Source organism: Delphinus delphis, chromosome 1 (assembly GCF_949987515.2).
Source record: "Delphinus delphis chromosome 1, mDelDel1.2, whole genome shotgun sequence".
NCBI lineage: Eukaryota > Metazoa > Chordata > Mammalia > Artiodactyla > Delphinidae > Delphinus > Delphinus delphis.
In genome coordinates this window covers 169,953,900-169,965,939 of record NC_082683.1, presented here as the reverse complement: position 1 = coordinate 169,965,939, position 12,040 = coordinate 169,953,900, and the positions used below count along the sequence as shown (strand labels likewise).

The window sequence follows — 12,040 nt, the reverse complement described above, 5'->3', positions numbered from 1 at the left end:
TCCCCATCATTGGTGGACAATTTGAAGAAACAAAATTACTTGTTATATTTGAAGTCTGTTGTATATTGATACAAGATAATTTGAGCCAAACAAGTTTTTCCAGAATGAAAACAAAATAAAACAAGACAAAAACTATGGAATTGTATATGAAGACAGGAAGGAAGAAGGTCTAAGGAGTATTTTCATAGCTAAACATGTTTGCATGCTATCTGTCATTCGCCTAGGAGTCTCTTAACCTCCTCACATCTGGACATTTCCTTAAAGAGCACCAGGAATCTAAGCCCTGTTGGATGCTGACAGAAAAACTGATTTGAAAATATCCTAAATGGTAAGTAATTGGGTTATATAGGTGTTAATAATACCTGTAATCAAGTTTGTGTGAACCTAATTTGTCGTAAGTGAAGCAAGCAAAAAATTATACAAACTATTTCCTGGTAAGATTATACTTGATAACAAGTCGTTATTTCAATTTTATGTACTTAGGAGCTTCATGTTCATAATAAAAAGATTAATAAGCACACTACTGCCTATCCAATAAAGGCAAAATATGACACCAGGGCAACCCAGTGATTTCTGGATGTCTGCTGTTAGCTCCATGGGGCAGGAGGGGATAGACCAAATCCCACACAAAAAAAGTTAGGATTGAGAGGAGGAGTATTCTGAGTCCTCAGAAGAAGCCTGCCAAACACTTCAAACAATTGTTGGGACACCTTTAGGACTCAGGGTGGTGGGAGCCCTGTAGTCACTCTGCATCTAATTATGTTTCTTATGGTGACACAGTTGCAACTCAGGAATGTTCAGGGCTCTTAAGTTTCTTTTTCTGTGTCATCTTTTTCTATGTCAAGGTCAGTAGCAATAAGGGCTAGTGAGGGAGAAGGAGAAAGCAGAAAAGACAAATATTAAGTCCAAACTAAAGAAGGTATTGAGCTTTGTAGGTGTTTTGTTTATAAATACACAATGTATTTTTCATGTCCCTTAGAACTTGCTTACCTGCTGCTAAAGTCCGTCCTCCTCCCGAAGCACTGGTTATACAACCAACTGAATTGCAGAGAGAAATAGTAAAGTTGTATATCCTATAAGGTTGTAGTCCTTTTACAATATAAGACAGTTCTTGGGATTTAGCAGTGTACAACATCTGTGAAGCAAAAAGAACTAGACGTCAGATAATAGATAACCAGTGTGAAAAATATTAGCTTGACAAGCAAAGTTCCAGGAATTCTGACAGAGGGAATTATTGCCAACCACGACTAGGAAAAGGGATTCTTTTTGAAGGGCCTCAACAAGCTAGGATTTAATTGATAATTGTACAATCACACTGCTTTATGAGGTAATAATCCAGTTCCTGAGTGGATAAATGAGGAAACCGAGTTACTGCCTCATAAAGCAGCATGGTGGTGCAGTTCGTGTCACTGATGGTACAGATAAAGAATGGTGACACTGTCATTGTTATCGTGAAAAAGTCCAAATAAAACCACGGGGCTTGGCCAACATGAACCCAGTGCAGTAATGCCCACATGCTAGGTGATGGAGCTGGTACAGAAAGATGTCACTATGTTCAATCAATCCCATCATTTGCTTTTTTTCTAAAAAAAAGCCACAGGAAGGAAAAGGGGAAAAAAGGAAAGATTACTGAGCACCCACATGAAGTCAATTCTCAATTATCTTTCTTGTACAACTGAGCATAAGCAGATTGATCAGTTACTTTTTTTTTGAAATCCTGTCTTTATCACACATTTTCAAATGAAAATAGCAGATTTGAGCAACGGAGACTCTATGGTCCATAAACAAGTAATTAAACAATAAGCACTGAGAGCTTGTCCTGTCATTATAACTAGAATTGATCAAAAGCAACCATGTAAATTTGCTTAGTCTGTAGATACAAAGACCACTGGTGATTATATTCAGGAAAAAAAAGTCATTAAAATGGATAGTCTGACAGCAAGCATGAGTACAAAGCTATTTTTCTAAGGGATACTGATATACATTCATATGAAATAATCTTCCATAAATCTAAATACTACAGCTAACTGTAAAGATTCATAACATTTGGAGTCAATTTCTAGATTTTGTTTTCCCTTTAGGAGTACAATAAAATTCATCTGGAATATGTGCCTGGGTACTGACTTTAAAATTTCATAAACTGAGAAGTTCTAGAAAGCAGTGTGTTTGGAATATAAATTATATTGCTTACATAACATTTTTCAGAAATAAAGGTGACTTTGGAGATTCAAAATATCTAGGAATAATTTAAAACACTGGCACCATTTTCTTGCAATTACATTTAGAAATCAGAAAAGCATCAAACACTGAATTATTAATCCTTTTTCCAATTTTAAAATGGCTACTTAGGTTTTGAAGATATAAACTTTTTTCTTTTGTGCAATGTGATTTAAAATTTTCTAAGAAAAATAAAACTTTGAAATGAGTAAATCTTACTTAATATTGCTATAAGATTTATCTTATTTAGCACAATCTTCATGGGATTTAATGTAGATTTTTAGAAAATTAAATTGTTTTAAAAAAAGATAAAATACATTAAGGTATTTCTTATTTAATTAAAAAACTTGAATCATTTTTAAACAAATTATTCTTTGTCTCAAGAACACATCATAAGGGAGGGGATGGACAATATGGAGGTTCCTTAAAAAACTAAAAATAGAACTACCATACGACCCAGCAATCCCACTACCGGGCATATACCCTGAGAAAACCATAATTCAAAAAGAGTCATGTACCATAATGTTCACTGCAGCTCTATTTACAATAGCCAGGACATGGAAGCAACCTAAGTGTCTATCAACAGATGAATGGATAAAGAAGATGTGGCACATATATACAATGGAATATTACTCAGCCACAAAAAGAAACAAAATTGAGTTATTTGTAGTGAGGTGGATGAACCTAGAGTCTGTCATACAGAGTGAAGTAAGTCAGAAAGAGAAAAATAAATACTGTATGCTAACACATATATATGGAATCTAAAAAACAAAAAAAAATGGTCATGAAGAACCTAGGGGCAAGACGGGAATAAACACACAGACCTACTAGAGAATGGACTTGAGGACATGGGGAGGGGGAAGGGTAAGTTGGGACAAAGTGAGAGAGTGGCATGAACATATATACACTAGCAAATGTAAAATAGATAGCTAGTGGGAAGCAGCCGCATAGCACAGGGAGATCAGCTCGGTGCTTTGTGACCAGCTAGAAGGGTGGGATAGGAAAGGCGGGAGGGAGGCAGACGCAAGAGGGAAGAGATATGGGGATATATGTATATGTATAACTGATTCACTTTGTTATAAAGCAGAAACTAACACACCGTTGTAAAGCAATTATACTCCAATAAAAAGGTTAAAAAAAAAGAGGGAGGGGATATGGGGACATGTGTATGCATATGGCTAATTCACTTTGTTGTGCAACAGAAACACAGTATTGGGAAGCAATTATACTCCAATAAAGATCTATTTAAAAAAAATTTTTAAAGAACACAAAATGAAATGTAATAAAGATAAAATGTAGACTAATACTAATTTTGATGAAATTTTACTTCTTCTCTACATATAGTTGTTATAAATTACATGATTTTTAAGAGACACTTATCCTAGAGCTTGGGGCATGTAAAATCATCCCTCAGATAAACTGTGTCTTTATCATGTACATAGACTCATCTTAACAAGTCTTAAAGGATGTATCTAATTGAAAGTTTTTTGTGGGATTAATCTTTAAAGAGGTGAGAAGAACTTTGTAGGAGTTTAAAATACTACAATGATAACAGCATCACTTCTCTATATGTCTTCTACCACATTCTTAGGTAAAGATCCTTTAACAGTTATTTTTACAGCAGGCTTTCCCCAGAAATTTTGGCTATTTATTTACCAAGGTTATAACAAGACATGCTCAGGTCAGTGTGGATACAAACTTAATTGTTGAGAACATAAAAAATTTGACTTTGCCACTTGTGATTTCACTTTCTTGAATATATGATTAGGTAGATGAATATTTGCAGGAGAGGGTATAAGAGAGAGAATAAAGTGACATATCTATATTCTTATTTTAATTCAGACACAAAGAAAAGACTTTGAAACAAACAAAAGATTTATATACATAAATTTTGTCAATATAAAAATTTTCCTGTTCCATTGAATAATATTTTATAAAATGTAATGTAGCCATATCCCATTAATAATAATCACTAATAATAACAATATCTAATATTTGTCGAGCTCTTTAAGCTCTACAAAAACTGTATAGATAAGCAGGAATTGTTTTCCCATTTTACACATGAATAAAACCTGAAGCACAGAGATGTGTGATATGGCAAGTAATTGGCAAAAGCGGGATAAAAACAAGTTGATTTCTGGGATGTGTTGTATAAACAATGTTTTTTTTTTCTTATCTTGGTTCCTTGGAATAGACTATTATAATACAAGTAACAGCCAGAACGCATTATATGCTATGCTAGCTGGTAATCCAAACCCACATGTCACCCACCATTCTGACACTGCTGGCTCAATCTCAACTCCTACCTATGACTCCTTGGAGGAACCTTAAGACTTGTGAGAGTAGAAAAATGTGGTTTGATTTGCAGTTGGGTTGTCTTAGTATGTGGTTCAGGAAGTCCAAAATGGGTGCTGACTGCTCTATAGCTCCATTCAGGGATGGTCCTAAAACCCAGCAATAAAAACAAATCCTTTCAATGGGCAAAACTTTAGGTAGCGCACCTGGTGATTTATTCTTTGTGGAAAGGGAAGGGTCCCTGAATTATATGGCTGTGGTTTGGTTGTACTGAACATGGCCATAAAAGAAAAAAAGACTAGAAAATCAGGAACTAGGATGTCTAGGGAAGAAGAATGTGGACAGGTCCATGGGACAGGGCAACAAGTAAGTGCAAAGATCTTTTCCTGTCCTGTTAATGTCCTCCAAAGAGCATCTTCCTCAGAAGAGATGCTAAACAGCCAAGTATGCAGAATGACTTGTCCAGTTGACATCAGCCGGTCTTTGTCATTGGTCACTCTTATGCTGATAGAAAGGACACTGGTCACATCATAAACTGGAGGGTAACAAGAGCCTCTCATCCTCCAGGATTATTATACATATCAAATGAATTAGTCTATGTACACAGTAAAGCCTCAGTAATCTTAACCTATGATCATTATTCTCATTACTGCTGGCTAGAAGGAAATATGTCACTACATATCCCAAACCTTGAACATGTTCACAACCTTTGCTATAAGCTGTGATAAACTGCATCCCTCAGAATTTATTCTTAGGAAATAGAAATATGCAAAATGTACATATAAGATGTTCTTATCAATGTCATTTAGATTTCCAAGAGAATTAATACAATAGACATATCAATTGATTGTGGATTGGTTGAACCATTATTGTGTACCCAGATAATATGATAGTACACAGCTACTGAATGTCAGCTTCTTGCAAGATATTTAAGGATATATGCTAAGTGGAAAAAGCAGATTTCATGAAACAAAGTTATACCAACTTTATTTCCATAGACCCTTATATTAGGAAAAATGAGTGATATAAGTATTTTGAGCCTTGTGTACATAAATATTATATTAAGAAACGAATGCCCCCTTTAAGGATTGTATTGGGTTGGCCAAAAACTTCATTCGGTTTTAAGTAAAAATAAGACATATTTTTCATTTTCACCAAGAAATTTATTGAATGTATTCATTAACTGAGCAAACTTTTTGGCCAACCCAATATAAATGAAAATTCTGTCAGAATTCTGCAAATACAGAAAATGTCAATATGAAGACATAATTCAATTCTGAAAGGTCGTTAGTTGAAAATAACAATACCTGTGAAAACACCACCGGACTAGATTGTTGAGGTGATTGTTCAGAAACCATACTGACGTTATACCCCACAACTTTTCCTCTTGTCACATTATCTGCTGGCATCTCCCAGGACACATTGAGCGAGTATGGTGAGAGGGCGGAGACTGAAGGAGGGGTCATGAATACAGGCGCTGTTAACAACAACAATAACAACAGCCAAGACAATGAATGCTGTATTCACAGGTTTTCAACCTGAATTCACACATTTATCCTAGTTTCTGAAACACCTCACTCCTTACGTAATATTCTAATTTTAAAAAATCAAAGAAGATGCTGGTGTGTATAAAAGCTACTCACTCACTTATTTTTATATCTGCAAGGATGTTCTCCACCTTCACATTACTAACAAGGATATTTTCCATTTACAAAATTAAAAAATAGGAATTTGCTTGTGTTCATAAAGGTAACTAGTAGATAGCTGGGGAGGAAACCGTAGGTCTTATGACGTCTTTGAAAGGAGAAGCCACAAAAACAGAATATGTCTCAGTCCACAAAGTTTAGAACAATGCAGAGTGACATATTGGATTTCTTACATAGAGAAGTAATTCACTGAGCTCCTGGGAGAATATTACTCTTTAGAAAGAGGGAAATCGAAATAACTCTTTAGAAAGAGGGAAATCGAAATTCTAAATAACCCCGAAGAAATTCGAAAAGTTTTCAATAAATCTGGATTGAAATGTTCAGGGACATACACATCTACATTCTCCCCCTGCCATCCTTGAGATCTTAATATGGATTTTAAATGTGTTAACCAAAGGTGTATTATAAAAGGACCTCCTTGCACTTTCATTAGCCAGTGACCCATACGATTATGAGGGTCCAGTATTGCTGTTTCATCCATTACTTTTCATTTCTGACCTTGACTTTCCCCTTCCAGAATGCCATGGCTCATCACTTGTGCTATCATGGCCCTATTATTTGGACAAGATGGCTGGGAGTCATTAAGAGGTGCTCAAGCACAATGCACATTTTATTCATGAAATGATTCCCTTGGACATCAAACTTGAAGCTACACTTACCCTCCACAGTCCGAACAGATCCAATTTAAATCGGGATGTGGGTTTCTTTGTATATCTATAGATTCAAAGCATAACAAAAGTGTAGTTTTTTTGTCATGGGCTCATGAAATTTGAAGTGTTTATAATATAAAGAATGAGGTGGAGGATTAAAAATAACTCATTTGCCTTAGTAAAGCTATCTTAAGAAAATTAAAACTTTTCACCATCTTTCCTTACCATATTGCCAACTGCTTATAAACATACTTGTGAATTACAGATTTTGATGTCTGGGATTATATTTTAAGGTACAATTTGGTACCTAAGCTATTTGTTTTGGAAAGAGAAAGAAAAACAAAAACAGATTTGTGAAACTGGTAACAGTTATATCTTTCACTGAACATAAATTGTACTGAATCTGGAGCAAGATGGGACATATGGCCAGCCCAGGACTGGAAACCAATTGCTATTTTTGACAAGCATTCCCAAAAGACTATAACTACAGTTAAGTCATTTTGGCGCCTTGAAGTAACAACTAAAACATTCTTTTTTTCCCTAGAACTTACTGCAAGAACTTTGTGACCTTGAGTTATCTATGAAACCAATCTATGCATTCAATATTTCCTTGGTTTATGTAAATGTACAACTCTTGCTTTTCGAATGTATTTAGTGCTGTTGACTTTACTTTGAGGCAATATTTTCATTCAGGAGTTTCCAAAGTAGAGTTCAAAGCATTAGTCTTCACCTGATTCTCCCGTTCTTCCTGTGGTCCAGGCAGAAGACACACTCCCAGCCATGTTCACAGCTAAGACTCTAAACTTGTACTTGGTGTACGGCTCCAAGCCAGTGACGATTGTGGTTGGTTCGGGAGGTTCTAATGCATTTTCACTGGCTGATTCTGCAAGTGGGTAAGGACTGAGCCAGCCACTGCTCTGAAAAACTCGACTTTCTGCTGACCTGGTTTCTCCATTAGATCTCAGTCTTTCCATGTATAGTTCATATCTTATAATTATGCCTAGAAAAGTGAAACGGTGGACAAAGAGGACTTATTAGACAAATGGGCTATTTTAGGGGTGGGGTGATGTTAGGTTATGTGAAGAGTCCTGGCTTTCCTTGTTCTTCTGACTCAATTACCTGTCTATTTTCTTGGTAATCCACATGATAGGTACTTATTAAAAAAAAACCAAACTACAAGTTGATAGCTACATGAATGCATATTACTGAAAAGCATATTCATGGAAAACGAAAACAGCACAAAAGTGTACAAACACAAAATAACTATAATTTATGATAGGTAAAGTCAATATTTTTCAGGATGATTGGTTATAATTTATACCAAGAATGGCTATCTCTTTTCGGAAATGTGATCACTGTACCTTCAATTTGTATAGTTTCAAATCTGGGGATTTTAATTTGATTATCTGCTTAACATAAGCCTTGTTTACATAAATATTAGAATATTACAGTTCATTTCCACCTAGTTTTATCAAGTAACTCAAAAATCCTAAGAAAAAAGCTTTTGTTATAATACACACATGATATTAAATTACTAAAAATCTATGAAGGTGTGCTGGCCTGTATAACCAAGGGTTCAATTATATAAGCCCAAAAATTAACTTAATGGAGTCAGCTAGCCTATATACATATTTTTTTGTATTATTTCATATCTTCTTCTTGCTTAAAAGAAAATTTACTGCTTATGGGTGCCCTAACTTGTGACACAGTCAAATATAATGCATTTCCTAAGTGAGTTTCAAATTAGAAACATCATTCGTGTTATGGCAGATGTCACTAAGAGCAAAGATAATATTAGCCTTCTAGGGGGCAATTTAAATGAGTGCAATTTGTTATTAGATTAAAGAAATATACTTATTCTACTAACCAGGACAAATAGTATATCTTTAGAAATTGTTTCCCAATTATGACATCATGCAGTTATAAAACTGAAAATGGTTGTCAGAATCTTATTGCACAATTCCAAATACCCAGATTCTCCTGCATGTTTTACCCAAGAATGGGAAATCTAGGCCTTGAATTCCTACCATTTGGTTCCATCGGTGGAGCCCATTCTACGTGAAGCTCTGTGGAACTGATCTTCCGCACCTCGGGTGGACCCAGCCTTCGGGGAGGTGCCTGGGCTGTGGTCACTGTCAGAGGGGTGCTGTGTAAACAGCCCCCGCTAGTACACGCCTGTACAGCAAAACGGTATTTGGTGAATGGAACCAGATTCCAGATGGTAGCGGTGGTTTCAGGACCTTCATAGGGAACACAGGGCTGGATGCCATCTAGAGGAGCACAGGACAAAATATATTTCTCGACAGGACCAGAACGATTTGAAGGTACAGTCCAGGTAAGTGTCACAGAGTCTGAGCTAATAGGACTGATATAACTTAAGTTCAGGCTTCCCTCTGGGGCCCCTGGTTTCGTCCTGTACGTGACAGCTGCACTCCTTGTTGAACCACTCAAGCTGCTGGTCTCGAGGTAATAGGAATAGGAGGTATATGGTGACAGCGCAGTGTCTAAGAAGTACTGAATACCTGAAATTTTAAAAAAAAAAAAGAAAAGAGTTACATTCCACAAATTGGCAAGGAAACATTTCTAATTATTTTTCTGTTATATAACATAACTAGATTAAACTACACCAATCCACTCTTGAATAAAAGTATGGTTCATATTTTTAAAAATTGAGATGAAGCAAATACTGGTTACTTTTATTGTGCAGTACAATATAAGAAAAGTGCCTTTTGTAATGATGCATATTTAGAAGCTAAAGCTTTTGTTTTGTTCTTTGTATGATACAGCGTCCTTTTTTATATGCTAGAAACCTAATGCCCAAGGTGATGGTATTAGGAGGTGGGGGGACTTTGAAAAATGATGACATCATGAGGGTGGAGTCCACACATGGGATTAGTACCCTTGCAAAAGAGGGCCCAGAAAAATCCCTTATCCCTTTCACCATGTGAGGACACAGCGAGAAGTTGGCAGACTGCAACCCCGAAGAGGGCCGTCATCAGAACCCAACCGTGCTGGCACCCTGACTTTGGACTTCTAGCCTCCAGAACATTGAGAAATGAATTTCTGTTGTTTAGAAGCGACTCGGCCTGTGGTATTTTGTTATAGCAGCCTAAACAGACTAAGACAGGGACCATCTGAGTGAAGGGTTATTTTGACATTCTGTTACATATATCATTGCAAATTCTTCATGAAAATATGTTGAATATCAGACTAGAGTCCAGGCAGGTCACAGAAAGCACAGAGTAATCTGAACAAGGAAAGCGGAATACACAGAATGATTGAGTACAAAAGGGTTTTACTTACTTAGGGGACCAGAAACCTCTGAAGAATGCAGGAAGAGAAGAGACAGAGACAGGGAAAAATCATGACCCCCAGGGCTGAAGCAGAGCACCTAGGGAAGGAACAGAACTGGAAGAGATAAGACCTGGGATGAGATCAGACTTTGTTGGACGGGGTGCAACCGTGGCCCATTTGACGGTGAAGTTCGCTGAGGTTCCATGAAGGCAGAACTTGGAATCTGGCCTTGGAATCTGGCCTCTAGCACCTCAGGTGCTCTACCACAGAACTTACAGAGAAAAAACTTACTGGCAGAGCGCCAAGGAAAGCTGCCCATGATGAGGGGCTACACCATGGAACTCATTGGAAAGCCACCATCTGTGGTACTAGGGGAAGATGCCACCTGGGCATCAGAAGAATTTACTGGGACTGCCATGCACTGTCTTCCGGGGTGCATGTTGTAGAACTCACTCTTATGGGGCCAGAGCTTGGGAAAGCTGCCCTTTGGGGCCCTGGGGAAAAGCTGCCCAAGGGTAGCCTGGCAGCTGTGTACGGCTGAACATCACCTGTTGAGTGATCTTCTGAGAGGGGTGCACACCAGAACCAGGAAGAGAAACCTCCATCTCCTGCAGGATCCCTCCAACACCCTCTACTGATAGAGTGCAACATCATACCGGCTAGTAAAGGAGAAATGTTTACAGGTTCCAGCTGCATTACCACAAAGCAGGCAATGAAGCCAAGGTTTGAAACGGAGAGGCAACAAATTGATAACTTGTACAAGTATACGCTAAAAAATCGTTTATGAAACCATGATCTTTAGCCATATTCTTGGGAAACATTTCCTTGGGAAGCATATAAAATGACTGATGTGTTATTTATAATAGGAAATGTTTAAATAAATTAAAGTTGAATTTCTTAATGAGTTATATTAGTCTAATATGATATTAATAGGATTCTAATATTATATTACTTATTTAAAACAATAGTGATGAAGACCATACAGCAATATGAGAAAAAATATGAAATGTAATACTGCATAGACTTGATTATTATGCAAAATAAACTGAAGTACATATTCTCCCAGAAATTTTCCAAAATGAAATTCATTTTTGCACTAGAATGCTGGAATTGTGATGCTGAAATTTTTTTTCCTTTACATTTTCTTAATTGGATATACCACTTTTATAATAAAAAGTTATACAAATTCAAATCAAAATCAGGTGTTTAGAGAAATTATTGCACAAGAATATCATGAAATTCCTCTTTAGAGATGCACTGCGTCACAATATTGGCTGACCCCAGCGCCCGTGTGTGGCATTCTCACCCACCAGAGCTACATGGAGCTGTGCAAGTTGCCTGAATTAACCTTATTTTCTCACACACACCTTCATGCCTCGTCTTGTACAATTTCTTCCATGAGAGTAATTCTTCCTCTACCGTGGTATCTGGTTAATTCACCTCACATCACCCGCTTTTGCGGAACTTTCAATGGTTCTCAATCACTATCTCTGCCCTCACAGGCATGGTTGCTTCTTACGCCTCCTCCACTTATAGGATACTCAGAAATATTCTAAAAATATTTCTTAATACTCTTAAGTCTATTTTGGTACAATATTTAATATATTACTTTGTAATCTTGGTTTATTTATCTATATCTCTTTTCAATAATGAGAACTGTTCCTTCCATCCTTGTATTTCTAGTGGCTGGTACAGTTCCTGGTCTGCAGTGAGCAGTGAACAAAGCAGTGAACAAAGAATGAATGTATGGTTCGTCATATACATATTTTTTTCTAGGAAATAGTATTAAGACCCTTATAATAAAAAACATTGATTTTCATCTATTCTGTTTTCATTCTTATCCCCTGCTTATATTTTCTGGGTGTTTTAGGTTTATTT

The 12,040-nt window shown here is 36.6% G+C and overlaps 1 protein-coding gene across 1 annotated transcript in view; it reads right to left on the bottom strand.

The window, feature by feature from the left end:
- Positions 1-12,040, bottom strand: part of USH2A (usherin) — a 779,248-nt gene that overhangs the window by 576,007 nt on the left and 191,201 nt on the right. Inside the window, exons 16-19 of the mRNA XM_060022310.1 lie at positions 8,896-9,390; positions 7,599-7,868; positions 5,820-5,989; positions 991-1,135 (exon numbers count right to left, since the gene is read on the bottom strand). Coding sequence (XP_059878293.1) covers positions 991-1,135; positions 5,820-5,989; positions 7,599-7,868; positions 8,896-9,390 — 1,080 coding nt within the window. The remainder of the gene's footprint in view (positions 1-990; positions 1,136-5,819; positions 5,990-7,598; positions 7,869-8,895; positions 9,391-12,040) is intronic.